This window comes from Phalaenopsis equestris, unplaced genomic scaffold (genome assembly GCF_001263595.1).
Source record: "Phalaenopsis equestris unplaced genomic scaffold, ASM126359v1 Scaffold001196, whole genome shotgun sequence".
Lineage (NCBI taxonomy): Eukaryota > Viridiplantae > Streptophyta > Magnoliopsida > Asparagales > Orchidaceae > Phalaenopsis > Phalaenopsis equestris.
Window position 1 is genome coordinate 125,682 of NW_018165635.1, and position 21,328 is coordinate 147,009.

General features: G+C 35.1%; 1 protein-coding gene across 1 annotated transcript in view; it reads right to left on the reverse strand.

Annotated features, from left to right (window-relative positions):
- The window catches only part of LOC110033488 (epoxide hydrolase A), a 25,629-nt gene extending 11,677 nt beyond the window's left edge, over window positions 1–13,952 (reverse strand). The window contains exons 1-3 of the mRNA XM_020737484.1: window positions 13,448–13,952; window positions 13,184–13,366; window positions 12,016–12,257 (exon numbers count right to left, since the gene is read on the reverse strand). Of these exons, the coding sequence (XP_020593143.1) occupies window positions 12,016–12,257; window positions 13,184–13,366; window positions 13,448–13,735 (713 nt within the window). The 5' untranslated portion in view covers window positions 13,736–13,952. The remainder of the gene's footprint in view (window positions 1–12,015; window positions 12,258–13,183; window positions 13,367–13,447) is intronic.
- Between the last annotated feature and the right edge of the window lie 7,376 nt (window positions 13,953–21,328).

The following is a 21,328-nucleotide window of genomic DNA, read 5'->3' on the forward strand; positions in this document are numbered from 1 at the left end:
TCCAAATTCTATTCAAGAAGCTCTCTCACACCCGGAATGGAGAAAAGCTGTGAATGAAGAAGTTGCTGCACTAGAAAAGAGTGGAACGTGGATTGTGTCTGATTTGCCCAAGGATACGAGACCAGTAGGATGCAGGTGGTTATTTACAATCAAATGTAAGGCAGACGGAAGCATAGATCGGTTAAAAGCCCGACTGGTTGCAAAAGGATATACCCAGTCATACGGAATTGACTACCAAGAGACATTTGCCCCAGTAGCCAAACTGAACTCCATTAGAATCCTACTCTCCATTGCAGCAAACCGAGACTGGCCCCTTATGCAACTTGATGTCAAAAATGCATTCCTTAATGGAGATCTTGAAGAGGATGTATACATGGATTTACCGCCTGGTCTTGAAGAGTCCTTCCCTAGTGGCAAAGTATGCAAGCTCCAGAAATCTCTGTATGGTCTCAAACAATCTCCTCGTGCTTGGTTTGCAAAATTCACCAATTCAGTAATCAAGTGCGGTTATACTCAAAGCCAGACTGATCATACAATGTTCACAAAAAGATCTGAGAAGAAGATTGCTGTTCTTATTGTGTATGTTGATGACATCATTCTTACTGGTGATCATACTGAAGAATTGACAAAGCTGAAGAAGTTTTTAGCCCATGAATTCGAAATCAAGGACCTCGAAGACTTGAAGTTCTTCTTGGGAATTGAATTTGCAAGATCCAAAATGGAATAGCTGTAACTCAAAGGAAATACACATTGGACCTATTGAAAGAAACTGGTATGCTTGGATGCAAACCAATAGACACTCCAATAGACCCGTATAAAAAGATTGGAATGGAGAATGATAGTTTACCTGTCGACAAAGGACGATATCAGAGGCTTGTTGGAAGACTTATTTACTTATCTCACACCAGACCAGACATAAGTTTTTCAGTAAGTATAGTAAGTCAATTCATGAACTGTCCTACTGAGGAACATATGGGAGCTGTCAACCGTATCTTAAGATACTTAAAGATGACACCTGGGAAAGGATTATTATTCAAAAGGAATGATAGTCAAAAGGTAGAAGTTTTTACTGATGCAGACTGGGCAGGAGATATATCCACCCGACGATCAACCTCTGGGTATTGCACGTATGTATGCGGCAATCTAGTGACATGGAGAAGTAAGAAGCAATCGGTGGTATCTCGGAGTAGCGCAGAAGCAGAATACAGAGCACTGGCACTTGGAATCTGTGAAGGAATGTGGATCAAAAGATTTCTCAAAGAGCTTGGAATTATGGGAGAAAATTCAATCAAGACGTTCTGTGACAATCAAGCTGCAATAAGTATCGCAAAGAATCCTATTCATCATGACCGAACGAAACACATTGAGATTGATCGGAACTTCATTTCAGAGAAGGTGGACAATGGAATCATTGAATTGGTCTATACTCCTTCTAGAGACCAAACCGCAGACATTCTCACCAAGTCTCTCCCTAAATCCAGTTTTGATGAGCTAACCAACAAGTCGGGCATGTACAATCTGTACAACCCATCTTGAGGGGGAGTGTGGAATTACGCTCATTATTATTTACTTTAATGTTATTTAGTACTTGCTATATTTAGTCATAGTATAAAAATAATAATTCTTAATTATAGGTATGTATGTTTATTATATAATTATAGGAATTACTTAATTGTAGGAAGATTTCTTTCCTTGTTTTATCTCTTGTAAATGTCTATTTATAGGTGAATTATCTATGTATTCATTGAGAAGAAAGTTATTCAAAACTCACAGTGAACCTAACCCTGTAGATGCCACAGTAACCGAGTCCCTTCTTTCCTTTTTAGCTTCCTCTTCTCTTTTTTTCACTTCCTTCCACAAAGATTCTCCTCTCTATTCATTGCCTACCTTATCTACCACCTTCCACTTCTATCCTAATTTCAAATTCCTTCATTTCCAATCACCTCTCCTTTATTTCTTGTCTACTCTTCTACTTGCCTAATCTATCTACTAACCTCGTTTTATTTATACATGTTGCTTTCTAAGGGGAGGATAGTTTTCATGATTGCTGATTTTAGTTGCTACTTTGAAGGGTTCTTCCCCTCTGGGGGTTGTTCCCGACGACAAGAAGGTGCTCTGACTGTAAATCATCCGAAGTTGTGACCGTCTCCAAGGGTCCGGATGGTGCTCCGGCTATAGCTCGACCCCGACAAGACATTTATTCTTCTGCAGCCCCTCCGGTTTCGAGCCTCGCTTACAGCAGCCATAAACCATCCTCCTTGCTGTCATCTACTTCCGACGCCTTCCTTTCCACTGCCGACTTGCCCTGCTGCCTCCCGCTCGCTGCAGATCACACCAGCGTCCTCCTCGTGGCAGTCTTTGTCCATTGCCCAGCTGCCGCCAAGGCCCTTCCAGACCAGCAATTGCTGCCGCCAGAACCTCTACGAGCTGCTCCTGCTGCCCCCCAGCCGCCGGCACTTGTTCCAGCCGTTGTCAAGCCCACGAAAATTGGTTCCTGCAGCCGTTCAGCATGCGACCGCTTGTCTACGCCTGTCCCAGACCACCATAACTCCTTTCCTACCCCCTTCCAGCAGCCTCTGTTCCTTTTCTCGCCACTACTTCAGCCACCAGGTTCTTCCCCACTGCCATCCAACATCTCCAGCACCTTCCAGTTGCTGTCCAGTCCACCCCAAGCGCCTTCCAACCGCTGTCCAGTCCACAACACTCAACTTCTTGCGGCTGTCTGATACACCGCCATGCCTCCTGCCCTCCCGGATCTGTCACTCTCCTTCGAGAGGGTCATTTATGTATTTTGCATTGCCTTCTTCTCGTATTTTTCGCAGCATCATCGTTTTTCTTTCCTTTTGCATTTTTGTGGTTTGCGTTTAGTCCGATATCATTTGATATCAGAGCTAGCCCAACCTTAGTCCTACCTAAGATTCCCTAGCATCCGCCCCTACCCAAGACACTCTACCAAAATTTTTCTGCCCTAAGAAAAAAAGCTTCGACGGATGAAGTTGAAGCTCCCCCAACCCCGGTAGATTGACACAAGAGCTTATTGTGGAAGCGGTACTGTAGCTGCTACAACATTGAGAATGTGTTACTGTAGCTGCTATAATAACTGCATCCCCTTTCTTTCCCTTTTAAATTCCTTTCTCCTTTTCACTCCCTTCCATAAAGAGTCTCATCCCTATTCATTGCCTACCTTATCTACCACCTTCCACTTCCATCCGAATTTTAAATCCCTTCCTTTCCCATCTCCCCTCATTTATTTCTTGCATATTATTTTACTTGCCAAATCTATCTACTAGCCCCCTATTATTTATACATGTTGCTTACTAAGGGGAGGACAATTTTCATGATTTCTGATTTCAATTGTTGTCTTTGAGGTGTTCTTCCCCTTTGGGGGTTGTACCTGACGACAAGAAGGTGCTCCGGTTATAACTCAGCTGAGATGGTGACCGTCTCCAAGGATCTGGGTGGTACTCCGGTTGTAGCTCAACTCCGATGAGACATTTATCCTTCTGCAGCCCCTCCAACCCCACTTCCTGATGTCTTTGGATATACTTAATTTCTTCTTTATTTTACACATGTTTTTGAATGAAATTGCACTTTAATGGAATGTATTTTTATGTTTATTATGTAGGTATAACAGGTAGGAGCATTGGAACGAATTTGGGCTGAAATGGAGCGAAACGGAACCAAATAGAGCAAATGCGTTGATTGTGGTCTGGCGCCAATGTATTGCAGTTGAACACCTTGACGCTAAGTTCTGACGTCAAGGCTCCCAAGCTTTTTGAGCAGGCAGAGAGCCCGACGCCTAGGCTCCATAGACTGGGCGCCTAAGTGTTGCAGTTCAAACTGTTATTTTTTGCACGACTCTGAGAGTTATTTTATGGGTGTTGACGGTTCAGACGGGGAGTTTTGACAATCTTAAGAATAGGGAAGAAGTTTCACGTCCTGGAATTCTCCAAGGACAATAGGTAAGAGTAGGAACTCTTGTTCTAGAGAGATTTGAGAGGGAAATTTGAGAGAAACTGTAAGGGGTTTACGACAACATCTTATATAGCACTGTGAAAAACATATTTCGGTGGAATTTGCTTCTCTTTTCAGAAAGCAAAAGCTAAGTATCGTGTGTAATCTTATTTGATTATTGTTGTAAACACATATTTGATGAATTTTCTTAGATTGAATGAATTTTTTTTTTGTTTATCATGTGTAGAAAGTAGATTTCTTATATTTTTCTCTTGTGATAGATAGGTTAGATTTGTAGGATTGTGAATGCTTTGAATTGATCTTTATTTTCATGTGATGAGTATATCTCTAGACTTAATTTATATGTTGTGCTGGTCATACAACTTGTTCAAATTCATTGTGGCCCATTAGGACTTGAAAAGGCGGTGGCGAAACAACATAGAATATTCACATTGTGTGAATGGCTATGAAAAGCGAGTTATGAGGCAATGCAACTTAGAGAGATGTGTATCGATATAGTTTGAATTAGGAGTTTCACGGGAGACTGACGAAAACAATTACCTAAATTTGAATCAAACTCATTTATGCACTCGAAGGAGAGTAAATGAGTCTTATGCTCATGTTGCCACTATCACATTACAATTCTTAGAATTAACACATACAATCTACCTAGAAATCACAAGAGAGAGTATCTTTATCAATCTTGAATTTCACCTGTTTAATTGATCTAGACAAGTTTAACTTAGGATTAGAAATATACTTAGGAGTAGTTAGAAAAACTATATTTAGCAATCTTCCAAACTAGTTACTAAAAGTAATAGGCTGGAATTCACCATTAGATTCTATTACTACGAAGTCTCTGCCTCCATGTGAGATCGATATTCTGGACTCAAGTAGAGCCCTATAGTACAAAAGTGACACGTACACTTGTGTAACAACCCTGACACTTAGGTGAAGATTGTGAGTTAAATTAATTTATTATTAAAGTGTTGGTAGCTACTGGGGCCGTCTCTTCCAGTAGCCACAAACCATCCTCCTTGCTACCAATACTTTCAGCGCCTTTCTTTCACTGCCGACCTGCTCTGCTGCCTCCCGCTGACGGCACATCACACCAGCCCCTCCTCGCAGCAGCTGTCGACCATTTCCCAATTGCTGCCCAAGTCTCCAGGCTTGTTCCTGCTTCAGCCAAGGCCCTTTCAGACCACCTCTTGCTTCTGTCAACCCCTTTAGGGTTTGTTCCTTCTGCTGCCCAACCGTAGGCACCTGTTTAAGCTGTCGTCCAGCCCTCGAACACCGGTTCTTACTGTCGTCCAGCCCTCGGACACCGGTTCTTGCTTTCGTCCAGCCCACGACCACCTGCCTGCTACTGTCTTAGGCCACCGCAGCTCATTTTCTTGCCACCTACCAACAGCCACCAGACCTTTTCAAGCCACTGCCCCAGCCACCAGATTCCTCCCCGTTGTCATCCAATGTCTTTAGTGCCTTCCAACTATTGTCCATTCCACCCCAAGCGCCTTCCAAACGCAGTCCAGTCCACAACACTCATCTTTCAGTGGTTGTCCAATCCACCGTCACGCCTCCTACCATCCTGGATCTGTCGCTCTCTTCCTAGAGAGTCATTTATGTATTTTTTGTTGCTTTCTTTTCGTATATTTTGTAGTGTCATCGTTGTCCTTTCCGTTTGTATGTTTGTATTATTTATGTTGAGGAGTCATCATTGTAAACCTATTTGAATTCAATAATTACATTTACCTTCTTATTGTGGTTTGGGTTTCGTCTGGTATCATTGGGTCTAGTGTTCAAAGTGATACTGATATAGATGGGATGTTATTAGTAGAATCCAAGTTGGTTGGTTGAAGTGGAGGAATGCATCGGGTCTATTGTGCGATAGAAATGTATAGCTCAGACTGAAAGGAAAATTTTATAAGATGGTGGTGAGACCTGCAATGCTCTATGATGCAAAATGTTGGCTTTTAAAAGAGAAGCATAAAAGTAAGTTAAGTGTCGCTGAGATAAGAATGCAGGTGGATGAGTGACTTGACACTTAGAGACAAAATGCCAAATGAATGTATCTATGATAGGGTTGGTGCAGGTCCAATGGCGGACAAGATTAGAGAGAGTCGTCTTAGATGGTTTGATCACATTAAGTGTTGACCATCTGATGATCTAGTTGCGAGAGTAGATGTTTTAGATTCGACTTATATTAAGAAAGGCAGAGGTAGACCTAAAAAGACTTAGGCATATTGTATAAAAAATAATCTAATCTATTAGAATTAAATGAAAATGTAACACTCTATTGCAAGCGATGGAGAAAAAGGATTCGTGTGGTTGACCCCACTTAATGGGATAAAGGCTTGTTGTTATATTTAAAAAAAAAAAACTAATAATTATGAAAATAATAACTCTAATATTAATGTGGATATAGCATCTATAATTTAAACATGATCATAAAGCAATGGCATGCGTGAATCCTGAAAGGTTTCCTGCAGTAAAAAAATGAACGAAGGAAGGGACTTAAAAAAAATGATATTAGTGCCTCAGAAAAACTGCTTATAAATTGAAAATTTTTATAAAAATGGTATTAATCTAATATTCAATGTATCCGATTAGACCATGTTTCATGAATCTGCTACTAAAATCATGGATTTTCATTCTTTTTATCTCCTTGTGAATTCACATTCAACACCTATTCAGTAAATCTATAATGCCATTTGGACTTTGAATCTTATCCAATGTTAACGGGTGATATCAAAGGTATATTGTGCATTGATGCGACAAACCTACTTGTGATAATTAATTATTATCTTATAGGAGAAAAAAGGAATTATGCGTCAATTTACTTGATAAATATCAAATGCTCAATTCGTCAAAGTTGAAACTTTTCAAAACGGGCTTAATGAAGTTATAATAGAAAATTTCTAAACTGGAAATATTTATTTACATTGGGTATTATGTCCTCAAAATAAAGTATATATATAATTACATATATCTATGTATGTCTGTATGTATATATGTATGTGTGTGTGTTTGTATGTATATGTTTCATTTTCTGGAATCAAAATCGAAGCAAAGGAATCAGCAGACAATTTAAATAAAGATGAAAGTCGGAAGAAGGAACTGAATGACCAAAGCAAAAATCAAAAATTGAGCGAGTGGTAAGGGGAGACTGAAGGAGCACCTGCACACGTGATTGTTGAGCAGCTCTGGTGCGAATGAAAGGGGAAGAATCGAGCCCTAGCAGAGGAAGAGGATCTCTCATGTATACGGTAGGAGTCAGATCTTACGTGTAGAGGAAGATGAGCTCTTGTGCCTACGGTATGATCCAAATCTTTCATGCAAAGGAGTTTGCGTGCCTACAATAGGAACTGAATTCTGCGTGCAGAGGAAGGAAGAAGGATTTGCGAACAATACCACTGTCGAGCAGGGCATAGAAGGGCCGAATTTTTCCCTCAGGTCCCCGTACGGTGCGCTACGTCCGCTGTCCAAGCAAAAGACGCCATCTGGTCTTGCGGGACCCATATTTACACGTCATGATAAAGAAAAAATTTCGCCTTTAGCCCGGCCCAACCCGACTTCCTAAATGTTACGTATTATCCCGCCTTTTTGGCTTATTCCCGCCTATTTTTGCTGTATATTCCCTCAGAAACTTCTATTATGCATTATTCAGTAGAAAAGAAGTTTTCAAAAAGGGTTTTTTTGTCTCAGCTAGGGTTTGGTCGTTGCATTTATGATGGAGTTAGATTTCTTTTTTAATGAAGAGTTTGAGCACATGGATGATGAAATGAATGTCAACGTCTTTGAAACGGAGTTAAGATTTCTTGTTTACTTCAACTGTTTTCCGTTTTTCTGAGTAACCCAACAATAATTTAGGAATAACTTGCGCATAAACTCACCAGATCTCTAAAAAAAGTGAGATTTTGTCTGAATCTTCGATTGTCGTTAGGTTATTTCATCATTATTTTGTGTTTAGAGTTATTTATTTTCGGGTTGACTGAAGAAAAACTAAATAACCCGAGAATAACCCAACAATAACCTAGGAATAACCTGCACATAAATCCACCAGATCTCTAAAAAAGGTGAGATTCTGTGTGAATCTTCGATTTTCGTTAGGTTATTTCATCATTATTCTGTGTTTAGGGTTATTTATTTTTGGGTTGACTGAAGAAAAACTAAATAACCCGAGAATAACCCAACAATAACCTAGGAATAACCTGCACATAAACCCATCAGATCTCTAAAAAAGTGAGATTCTGTGTGAATCTTCGATTGTCGTTAGGTTATTTCATCATTATTCTGTGTTTAGGGTTATTTATTTTCGGGTTGATTGAAGAAAAACTCAATAACCTAACAATAACCTAAGAATAACCTGTGGTTAGAGTTATTTATCTGACTATCTCTATTGTATACTTTAAATTTGTAAATCTCTAGGGCAGAAACAGATTGCAATGATCCAATTGCCCGTAGCTTTCTTAATACTGTTGTCCGTAGTTACCATGCGGACCGTCAGGTCTCCTGACCGAAAAAGAACTCCATAGAAGGAGGGGTTCGCGTGCAAGATAGGGGAGATGGAATCGTGGAAGGTAAAGGTTTTTAATATTAATTTATGAATTTAATAAATAATTAATTATTAATAGTAAGTTTAATTAAATTAGTATTCAGCCTATAAAAGTTTCACTTTAGGATGAGGAAAGGATGAAGGCAGCAAAAAAATGTTAGGGTTTGCTTTATTTAAGTTCTATTTGTTTATTTAATCGATGAACTAATGTTACATATCATAAAATTAATGACAATTAATAATAATAATAAAAATAAAAATAATAATAATAAATTGTAGCATAACATAAATGTATATATATTTATATAAATCTTAGAGCCTAATTGAAAAGATATAAATGACATAAACTAAATAGAAAATTAAATTAGAACCAGTTTTTTATTGTCAAAATTTTACTATATTTAAATTGTTTAAAGGAAATAGTTATATTTATATTATGAAATAAAGATAATAAATAACATGATAATAATAAAACTATTATTATTATACGATACAAAAATATTAAAATAAAGGCAAATTGCCTTCTAATAATAAGATTAACATATAATAAATTAATAAAAATTCTTTATGCATTTAACATTAAGTTTTAAGTGAAGATAAGTAAAGAGAACGTTCGATAAGAGAATCATCGGTGATTGAAGTGGGCACTCATGTTCTTATGCTATAGTAATATTTTTTTTTGTATCTTCTAGACCAAATATAATTATTGTTACAATCACTAGTTACATTGAAATCACTACAAACTCATGATTTTATTATTTTAGGAATGATATTTGTACTCAATATTGTTTAAATTATCATAAATATTGAATGTAATATAAATATATTGGTTGTCATGCAAATGAGAATAAAATATTCATTATTGGATACTAATTTTCATACCATGCATGTATGTGCAGACTTGATTATGATAAAATCACTCATCTAGCGAGAGAACGGTAAAATATCTATGCACGTAAATAAAAATAATATTGTTATTGAAATGTCTTAAATGACAATTTTAGATAATACAGATTAAAAAGATACTGATATGTAAATGATATTGTAAGACAGAGAGCATTAAGACTTACATTGAAAAATGAAATTAGATAGTAAAACTCTTCACATGCCCTTAGATTAATTTACATAAAATTTAACTGTCAAGCATATTGTCTTATTTATTATTGTATTATTATAGTTTAGGAATATGAGTAATCACTGGTTACGGTTAACCAACTATTATTTAAAACTAACATTTTAAATTTAATTACTTAATTAAATGAGCACAAGAAAAAAAAATGTTTACAAAAGACAAAGACAGCTTCTAATGAGGTAAATTTAACTGAACTGCTTTAATTTATTTTCTTTGATGACTCTTTTATTTGTTAAATGTTAGTTATAGAAGATGAATATGTAAAATTTTAATTTCCACCACTGACAGTCTGTTCACTCTTTGGTTAATTCCAACAAACCTCGTGTTAGTTCGTGACATATATATAGATGTATGTATATATACATACATATATTTATAAATGTGTGTATATATTATACGTATAGATCTGTCTATATATCTATATTTGTGTGTGTGTGTGTGCGCGCGCGTGTCAAGAAAAAATAGATGTTTTTTTCTCCAACATGCTATTAGGTCTAAGTTTAACAGGCCTAGTCACCATCACCCGTTGCTCCATCTCTTCCTTTACAAGATCCTCCTAAATCCTACAACCCTCACTCGCACACATTGCTCCAGTTCACACACTACAACTTCCATTCCCACACAACTCGGTTAGCCTCGCATGCTTTCTTTTTTGCAACACTTGCTCTTTGGTCTCACAAGCTCCCACTTATGTGCTACTCCTTGGGCCTCGCACTTCCCACTCCTACGCTGGTCATATGGCCATCGCTCGCTTGACTCATAGTACATATGCTACTTTCTCATATAATTTTGTCTACACTTGCACCAGCAACCCTCAACCAATATGCAGTGTCTTCTCCTTTCTCTCACACCCATGATTCAAGATTGCCAAATTCCTTCTCATTTATTTACCCCTAGGTATTCCTAGCCTATAACATCCTCAACCAAATGGTAAAAATGAAGATCGCATCGATTACTAGTATTTTGATTGAAATAAATACCATCAATTATCTTGAATGGTCTCTTTTTTTTTCATTTTTTCCTGAGATTTCAAATGAAACTTGGTCATTTTTGTCCTTCGCTTCCAAATTTCTTGAAAAACTTCAAATAAACTAAATAGAAATCATTTGACTATGTCATTCTCACACGAAAGCTCGTTAATAATCTTGAACCAAATATCACAGATATTTTCATTTCCATGAAACTCCCCAAGGGATTGAGAATTTCTACATTACACAAATTTCAAGATAACATCTCCTAGGCATACACTCAACCTTGAGCTATTCGTTGTGCTATAGTGCATCAAAATTGTTCATGAGAACAACATCTTGAAGACAAATGAGATTAACTTCTTCATTATCATCCCTTCGCAACTGATCTTACTAGGCATCTACAAAATAAGGAGTTTCTCGTTGCCAAATGGACCTTCAACCTTCATCCATCCTGATGATATATGTTCAAGCTCAATTGATGACAAACTTTGTGGTTCCAAACATCACCATTGTTCTCTCTCAAGTTCTCTAAACCAATAATTATCAACTCCATACTATTAATCATTAATGTAACCATAACAAAAAGCTTATAGTTCTCATAAATGTGGTAGCATAGGAATCATTACAGTTGCAGTGGCAACTCTCACTCAGCGCGACCCACCCCGCCCCATCCCACCCCATTCAAATGGAGAAGCTACCACATTTAAATTTGAAGGTTGGATTTGGGGTGGGGTGGGTCGGGCTGAGTGAGAGTTGCATTATACATTTGAAGCTACCCATCCCTCCCCATCCAACCCCACTCAGTTACAGATGCATTATACATTTGAAGGTTGGATTGGGAAGGCACTAGTCGGTTGCAACATCAACCCTAACAATACACCTAAGGGTTGGGCTAAGCAGTGGCATGCTTGGGATGGATTGAAAACAACAAAAAATATTCCAACAAAGAAATTAAATGGAAGCAATTATTTTTTCTAGCTTAAATTCTCCACTACATCATGCATCATAATTTTAATCTAAGCATCAATGATCGACAAAAAGAATACTAAAGCTCTCGCTTCCAACAAATTTTTCTTCCTTCTTTCATTAGTAAATTTCAACTCCTCTAGGCAAAGCTACTTGAGTCATACAAGATCTAAGATATTGGCATCATTAGCTTCAAATTTACATTAGAATAAAAAAAATTGCATAAAAAAAATTTTATTTTATTCATAACTACTGTATACAAGCTTTAGTTGTAATAACCTCTACAAGTGGGTTCAGCTAAGCATGCTTTGCAAAGGTGAAAATAGAATATACTTTATGCTAGGGTATGGTTAAAATGAGATTATAGAACTTAGGTATCAATATTTAACATCAAAGGTTATATAACACAAATAGAATAGCCAGTTCAAAAAACATACCGATTCAGGTTCCGATAATAGTTAACTCCTCCAGTGAACCCTGACTTGTTAAATTTACTTGCAAAATAGTTAATATCATCTTCAGATAACCAAGAAGGTAAAATAATTTCTTGATTAGGGGATCCTCCAAATCCCCTGTCCTTTGGTATAAGAATAGGTGCCGGATCATGATATGTCAAGAACTTTCTTAAAACAAATGTTGCACCCAAGCGAGCAAATTCAGCTTCTATGTCTCCTGGTTCCTGTGAAATATACATTGCCCTAGTTAGGCAGCTTAAGAAGTAAAAGGAAAATAAGATATAATTATAAACTAATGGTAGCATCCAACAATACAGGTGGTATATAGATGAAAGCATAAGATAACAAATCGATCATTTTTCAGAAGACTCAGACAAAGCTATCACCACATACAAATTTTGAAAACCTATTGTAGCCAAAATAGAAAGAAATTTTGAAGGATATGTATCATAGCATAGAAAACATGCATAGTACAAAAAAGAAATGTGCTAACAATAAATCCTCCTAAATTGAATGTGCAAAATTAACAAAATTTTAATTCAATTGCAACTAATTTTCTAATATTCTAACAAAAATGTAGTTTCTACTATTACAGCTCATAAATGAAATATACCCAGTTAAAACAAAATTTAAATGAACTAAAAAACATAAGAAAGAGCACCAAAGTAATCTAATGACCAAAATTGCATCAACAGATCCAGCACAAACTGTTCAAAGAGTCCTATACGGAAAGTTACAGAACAAGTAGGGGAAGGACATCACACAAATCATTAGTTCTTGCAGACCAACGCCACCTAGAGCAGTATATTGACCTCAATATGAACATAGGACACAAAAGAGCAAAGCATCCTTTGCAACACATGTCCAATAGACGATACTCCCTAAGATAACTTACTAAAACTCAGAACCAAAAGCAAATAATTTGTAGACACAAACAAGGAATGTGAAATAAATCTAACTACTCATCCATTCACTATAAGAAAAAATCAACAATACCAGCAAAAGCACCCAACAAATGATCAGCGCACTTGGATAACGCTAAACAACAACAAAATCACCAAACAACTTTAATATTTCAACTACAAAAAACATCAAATATTCACAGATTCATAGATCATTAATACAGACTAAGAATTTGAAAAGGAAGTACCTGGAATCTGCACATATAGTAATCATCACCGTACAGCGCCCTCAAGGAATCTAACGGTCTTCGAGCCGGATTCCGAGGGGAGAACGCAACGCTGAGATTAACAAGTGCTTTCACTCTGTCCGGCCTGAGAACGCAGAGGTTCCACGCCACGACCGCCCCCCAATCGTGACCAACTACAAAAACCTACAAAATATGCTATAATCTCAGTACAACCAAACCCCAAAGCAATAGCAGCTCCCATAAGAACGGGAAATTTTTTCTGACCTTATCCTGGCCAAGAGAGTTGATGAGGGCGATTAGGTCGCCGACGAGGTGGAAGATGGTATAGGCGGTGACATCAGAAGGGGCGTCCGTGTCACCGTAGCCGCGGAGATCGGGGGCGACGGCGTGGTAGCCATGGGCTGCAAGGAACACAATCTGATGCCGCCAAGTGTACCAGAGCTCTGGGAATCCATGGAGGAAGAGTACCACAGGACCATCCCCTTTTTCGGCGATGTGCATGTTAATCCCATTAACATGTAGCATCCTGTGCTTAATCCCTCCCATCTCCATTTCTCCCTTCTCCCTTCTCCCTGGTTGTTTGGTAGCAGGTTTTGAGCAGAATTCAGAAATTTAAGGATCCTGGAGGGCGGGTTGCGAAGGTGCTTCACGGCTTTGAGCGGTGAATTGGGAGAATTGAACTTGCTGACCGGATCAAGAAGTGAATTCACGGCTTTGAGCGGTGAATTGGCTGCTGTTTAAAATCCATACATTTTTTTCATTTCCTATCAAAGGGCTAGGGTTTTGCTTGTGGCCAAAAGATTTTCTTGTAGTTCTCTGGTTAAGATTAACACGATAATCCTATGTTATTTGTGAACATCATGCCAAGTGAAAAATATTAAGAATGAAATATGAAAAATAATGACGAGAAATTTGAAATGGAGGTGAGTTTAGTTGTGTTTGAAATGTTGACATTAATTTATATTTGTTTGATTTTCTTTGTATTTCGAATTAATGGTATGATGTTACTTTTCTTGTATTTTTTGTGATAATATTGTGGTGTTATTGTAGAGTTATTTTGGTGGTTTTTATTGTTATTGTTAATTTTTTTATTATGGTGATTTTGATGTAGTATTGTGATTTTATTTTGGTTTTATTATCTTATTATTCTGGTGGTATTGTGATGGTTTGTGATGTTATTGGACTAATATTATTGTTGTATTGAGGTGAGATTAAGGTTGTATTTTGTTTAATTGGTAGTTTTATGGTGGGATTGTGAAGATATTGTGTTGATTTAGTGGTGCTATTAAGGTGATTTTGTGGTGGTATTGTTTTACTATTTTGGTGGTTGTTGACCTCATTTTTTGTAAGGTCTAGTTTTCTTTCTAAAATGTAGGATATAGTCATAGGGCTTTCCTATTGATTGTCCTAGAGGACTAGTGAGGGGACCACCCCACTTAGAAGCTCAAATAACTTCTTAGCTCTTTGGAGAAGTCCCACATGGGTAGTCTAAGACCCTAGAAATTTGGATGAGTTGGTAGAGACCAACATGTAGAGACTCAAAAAAATGTGTTCCCATAGGATCATGAAGCTTTAGGATGACCTTGGAAGGCATGGTCATTCACACCCTACATCACTTCCATTCACTTCACACTACCCTTTCTACACCTTCACAATCCTAAATTTACCCCAAACACCCAAAATTACCAAAACTAACTCAAGAACCCCAATTTCACTCAAAAATCCATCAAGGCCAATTATAGTCATCCAATTTACCCAAATCCACCCAAAGTCCACCAAATTTACCAAATTCCCCAGAAGTCCACCACATGAGAGAGCTTTATCCCAGTGGACTGGTTTTCCACAGTTGGGCATGTCTATCGGTAAGGCAACTTGGTCGGTGTCTAAACTTAATTTCATCCCGCCCATCCTGAATACCCTTTGTTCAACATCAACAATTCAAGATGTGTAGAGTTAGGACATTATCTTGCAGATATGGATGCAGATAAAAAAATTAAAGTACATTTAAATCTTTCAGGGTGCTCACAACATTCCCAAATAGGGTATGTTTAACCAAATCAAGAACAGATCTTACCACAGATGGTTGGCACCTACAATTGAACATCATTGGGTTTAAAAACCTATAAAAGAAGATAATGAAAAAAAAAAGACATTTTGTTAAAGCCCAATGAGCCCATAATAAAACCATTTCAGTGCCTAAACATAAATGCAACAACAAAATAATATCAACACCAATTACAAACTAATATCACAATGGCAACAAGAAAATAACACAAACTGAGATAACATCATAATAACACCACTTCAATAGCACAAAATCAACACAGTACAACCAAATTATCACCTTAATAACACCAGGATACATATATTAATAACACTAAATTAATAACAAAATAATACCAAAATATGTTCATAATAACACCAAAATATATCCAGATACGACGTAGATATCATCATAATAACACTGAATCAACAACAAACTAACTCAAAAATATGTTTATAATAACATAAACATATGTTTAGGATACAACATGGATATCATCATAACAACACCAAATCAACAACCTAATAAAACCAAAATATACAAATTAGAACCCTAATAATACCAAAATATATCCAGTATACAACATAGATATCATCATAATAACATTGAATCAACAACTGAATAATATCAAAATATGTTTATAATGACTCCAAAACATGAATAGACAAATTAACAACCTAATAGCACCAAAATATGTCAAGCATGCAACGTAGATATCACCATATTAACACTAAATCAACAGCAGAATAACACCAAAATATGTCTAAAATAATACCAAAATATGTTTAGGATAAAACATACATATCACCATAATAAAAAAATAACAGAATAGCACCATGTTAACACAAAAATGATCTTTTAATTCAAATTAAAATGAAATGACACCTAATAAACAATAAAAGACCACCAAGTTGTATTTACAATAACACCAGCACCATAAAACCACCAAAGTTGAACTAAATTATCACTGTAATACCAACTCAATCAGAATAAAAGTGAGATAAGACCATAATCAACACTTATACACAATAAAATTACCATGAAAAAAGCATGAAAACGCCAATTCAACATCAAAATTACAACACATTGCCACCATAATAACAACAAATCAACACCAAAATAACATAATATAAACTCTAATAAACAAACATAATAACATACACTATAAATCAGTAAACAATCAAGATATCACAAGAATTCCCCAATTAAAACACCAAATTAAAATCTTAATACCGCCAAATTACCCACATAATAACACCACACTACCGCCCTAATAACACAGATTTAGTTGTATAATACTACCAAAATTTTCTCCAGAATGCGACAACATTACCCCAATAAAACCATTTCACTTTAAAATAACACTAAATGTGGTTGTATTGTGGTGTTATTGGTGTGGTTGTAATGTGAGGTTAATAGTATGTTGTATGGTGTTATTAGTGCATTATTATGTTGTTTTTTTGATACAAATACGGTTCTATTATGGTGTTATTAATGTAATAGTATGGTGTTATTATTATACAAATGCAGTTATATAGTGGTGTTATTAGTCTGGTCATATTATGGTGTTATTAGTCTGGTCATATTGTGGTGTTCATAGTGTGGTTGAATAGTGGTGTTATTAGTCTAATATTATGATGTTATTGTGATACAAATATGGATGTCTTGTTGTGTTATTAGTGTAGTTGTAATGTAGGCTTAATAGTGTGGTTGTATAGTGGTGTTAATAGTGCAATATTATTATGTTATTGTGATACAAATATGGTTGTATTGTAGTGTTATTAGTGTAATAGTATGTTGTTATTATCATACAAATGTAGTTGTATTTTAGTGTTATTAGTGTGGTCGAATTGTAGTGTTAATAGTGTGGTTGTATGATTGTGTTATTAGTACAGTATTATGATGTTATTGTGATACAAATCTTGTTTTATTGTGGTGCTATTAGTAGTTGCAATGTGGGTTTTATATTGTGGTTGTTTAGTGGTGTTATTAATGTATATTATGGTATTATAATGATACAAATGTTATTGTATTGTGGTGTTATTATTGGTTGTAATATGAGGTTATTGATGTGGTTGTGTAGTGGTGTTAATAGAGTGACATTATGGTGTTTTTGTGATAAAAAATGTTGTTGTATTGTGGTGTTATTAGTGTGGTGGTATGGTAGTATTATTCTAGTTAAATGGTAGTATTCTACTGTTTCGCTCGTGATATGATTAATATAGTCAAAATCGTAAATAATAAACTTTTGAATGCAAGTAGAAGCACAGTTCTGATTTACCAGGATGATCTCTGTCTACTCTTTCGCTTTCTATTTTCCTTGGTTTCTTTCATTCTTTTATGTTATCTTGCTTAAATACTAAAAAAAAATACACGAGTGAGTTTGCACCATAAACCCTAGATCCGGACGCAAGAGTTGTTTCGGAAAAACCTAAACATTTCAATAACTTACATGGCTAGAGAGAGGGATTGCGACAACTTCAGAGATTTCAAAACCCCAGCTACCAATATCACAGATGAAAAGTGTTATGTGTGACCCTAAATCCAGACTACTTTTCATCTGGCAATAGAACGAAATGGATATTGAAAAGGCGCATGGGTTTTAGTCTTTGAAGCACTTAGCTAGTGTTCAGCTCGGGTCACGCGCAAAAATACATCTTTATTACTTTTTTTCAGTGGGTACACCTTTTTACACATGGCAAAATATCATTGAAGTCCAGGCGCACAACTAAGTCCCGACTCCTGATGCAATAATTTTTCAAGAGAGAGATAAAGAGAATGCGATACTTGGTTTCTTTTTATTTTTGAGAGAGAGTAGTGTTTTTTTTTTCTGCTCTTTTTTTTTAGATTTTTTATTTTGTTTAGAAATCTCTTGATTTTTTTTTCTCGGGATTGTTTGGGTTGAATGATGTTTTCTAGCAATTACAATAAAATTCAACCATATTTGTAAATGTTTTTGGTGCAAAAATATTTATAGTATTTTGAAGATATTTTAATTTATTTTTCATTAGGTAAGTTCTGAGCTCTTTTTTTTTTCTTGTTGATTCTGCTTTTGTGCTTCTTTTGTTGTTGTCATGTTTTTGGTGGTGCATTGGTTTTACTTTTTGGAGATGTTATTGGATTTTTTTTAGTGATTTTTGATGGAGGTGTTGTCTTTATGTTTTTGATTTAGCTTCTTGGTTTTGGTTTGGTAGCTATTTACTCTTCTGTTTTCTTTCTTGTTTTTCTTAACTTTTATAGTATCTCAGACTGATGCTACAGTAGTTTTACTACCGCGTTGTTTCGAGCTGATTTCTGCTACAGGAATTTCCTTTGGTGCTCCAGTTGGTGTTTTTAGATTCTTGAGTAGTCTTCCTCCTCAATTGGCCGGAGTTGGATCTCTGGTGCAAAGTATGGTGGTATTTGGTCCAATATGGAATAAATATAAAATATTTTATTGATATTTTTAAAATTGTTTTTAATTAGGTTTTTATATATTTTAAAAATTTATAGTGAGCATTTTTTTTATAAATATTTAAAAATTGGGAAATTTACATAAAAGGGCATAATTTTGTGTATTTACATATCTAACACATTAAGTTTGATATTTACACTTACAACATTTTGGCATCACAAATCTATACATGAAAAAAATATATTTCACTTTTTAAAAAGCAATGAACGTGGTATGCTTGATGTAATATTAAAGATTTAGGCGATCTACAAGTAAATATGAATGTTCTAGGGTTAAATATGTAAATTTATATGATTTGCGTGGTATAAACGTAAATACCCTTCAAAACATTGATGCATATAAAGTGCAATCAAGAATTTTAAATATTTTGCAAGTATTTGATTGCTTGTTAAGGAAATTTAGAAGTTTAGTTATGTTTTCATATTTTTTTATTTTTTATTTTTAATATTTGATTGCTTAAAAGATCAAAAAAATGTTTAAAATTAAAAGGATGATCTTCTAAATTTTAATTTCAACAAATATATAGTCAAAACTAAATAACTCAACAAGATGAAAATATAAAAATTTTAATTGAAGGATTAAATGATTTTTAAATATTGCATTTTTATAATCAAATAGAGCTTGTTGAGTAAATTTTAATAAGTTTAATATCACTTATTTTTTGAAGTTATTAACACAACTAAAATTTTAAGGAAATAATATATGATAAAATAATTGAATATTGGGCATCTAATCAAGAATTTATTGAATTGTAACTAAAATGATCAAATGATACTATAATAAATTATAAATAAACCATCATTTTTCATGAAAAAGAAAAACTAATGCTAAAATTAGATGAGAACTTAAGGGCTTTTCCTCATGATCACTACTATAATCACCTCAGATTGTTGTCGCTCGTCTACTTCCACCGATTCATCTTCTTCCAACTATTGTTATCCCATCACTACCATCATTTGACATTTGTTGTCTATCATCATTACTCGATTGCGATCACTCTATTACAGCCACACAACTTTTTTTCTTTAGCAACATCATTTTACTGTAGTTTCTTAACTATCACCTACAGATCATCATCTTCTGATTGTCTTCTTTTGATTATCTCTCGACCGACATTTTCACCCACTACTATTGCTCTAGTTTTCGCTACTAAACCCACAAAAGATCTGCACTTCATAATATTGTATTCTCACAATAAGGAGCTAATCTTCGTAATCTCACTCAATACAGTTGATCATTTTTATTTGGGCCAAACCCTACAATGTTTTCCCATTATCATATTTTTACATATAAAATTTGTTGTCATTTGTATTATTTTCTTTTGATTTTGTGCACAAGATCTTGGGCAAAGCTAAAGCATAAAACTCTCTTTATTATATCAAAATTTTTAGAACTTTCTACTCATTTGCATTTTTAATAAGTTGTTTTAACAAGGAAATATTTCACTCAGATCAAGGAAATTAACCATAACTCTTGAGTGTGATGACTCTTTTCAAGCTTGATTTGATTTCAAATTTTTTTATTTAAAAAAATAAATAAATATATATGAAAATTATATATCAAAACTATTATTTTGTTCATGTACAATCTCTTAAACTTATAAATATATTGGATAACTGATGAAACTGATAGTCTTAATATGTAAATGCAAATCTTACATCATAAAAAACGATAAAAATATTGCCAACAAAATCAACTTTAGTGGTGTAAGTGAGCCAAGCCTACTCGTAAGCTGGCTCGAGCTCCACTCGATAAGTGGCTCTTGAATTGAGTTTGATGAGCTAACATGCCAAGCTCAAAGCCACCTTGACTCGACTCATTAGCTAATGAGCCGGCTCCTTTGATAAATAATTAATATACATTATACTCAAAATATAATAAATTTCGAGACTGTCTCTTTAAATTATTAAAAATATTTCAAAAATGATAGATTATATTGTAGAACAAATGATTTCATATTATTTATCTCCTAATTTTTTATTTTATTCTTCATTTATTATAATAATAATGTTCTCTTCTGAGCTAGCTCGAACTCAAAGAGTAAAATTTGAACTCAATGTCCAACTCCATTAATTAATCAAGCTTCAGCTTAACCTTAAGTTAAGGCCGACTCGAGCTCGACTATACTAGTTTACACCCCTAAGTTAAAACCAACATTGAGAAACACCTCACCCTAACCTTTCAAAAATAATAATAAAATAATAAAATAAATAAAAACCTCACCCTAACCTTTTATTAGTAGTGCCTAATAAAGGTTTTAAGGAAAAAAGTGGCTCATGCAAATTAAATTAGAAGAAAGGAAGAAGAAGCTTCGATTTGTGCACGTTTTAATTATAAATGGGTCAAGTAATAGTCTCCTCGAATCTACGAAGATCGTTTCAAGATATGTAATCCACATAAAGAGGCAAAAATAAATGGTCATTATTCCTTCTTATGGTCGTTCCATATAGGACTGCGACCATTGGTCCTTCGCCAAACGCCTACAAATAAAGCTTTTCGAGCTTCTTATAACTCTCAATTTATATATTGAGAAGAAAATATATGTGCTAAAATTATTATAATGTATAATAAATATATTGTTCTGAATCTTTGGTGGATCCGGAGATTTAGAACAAGGCTCGTGTTAAGATGAATCTCATAAAAAAAA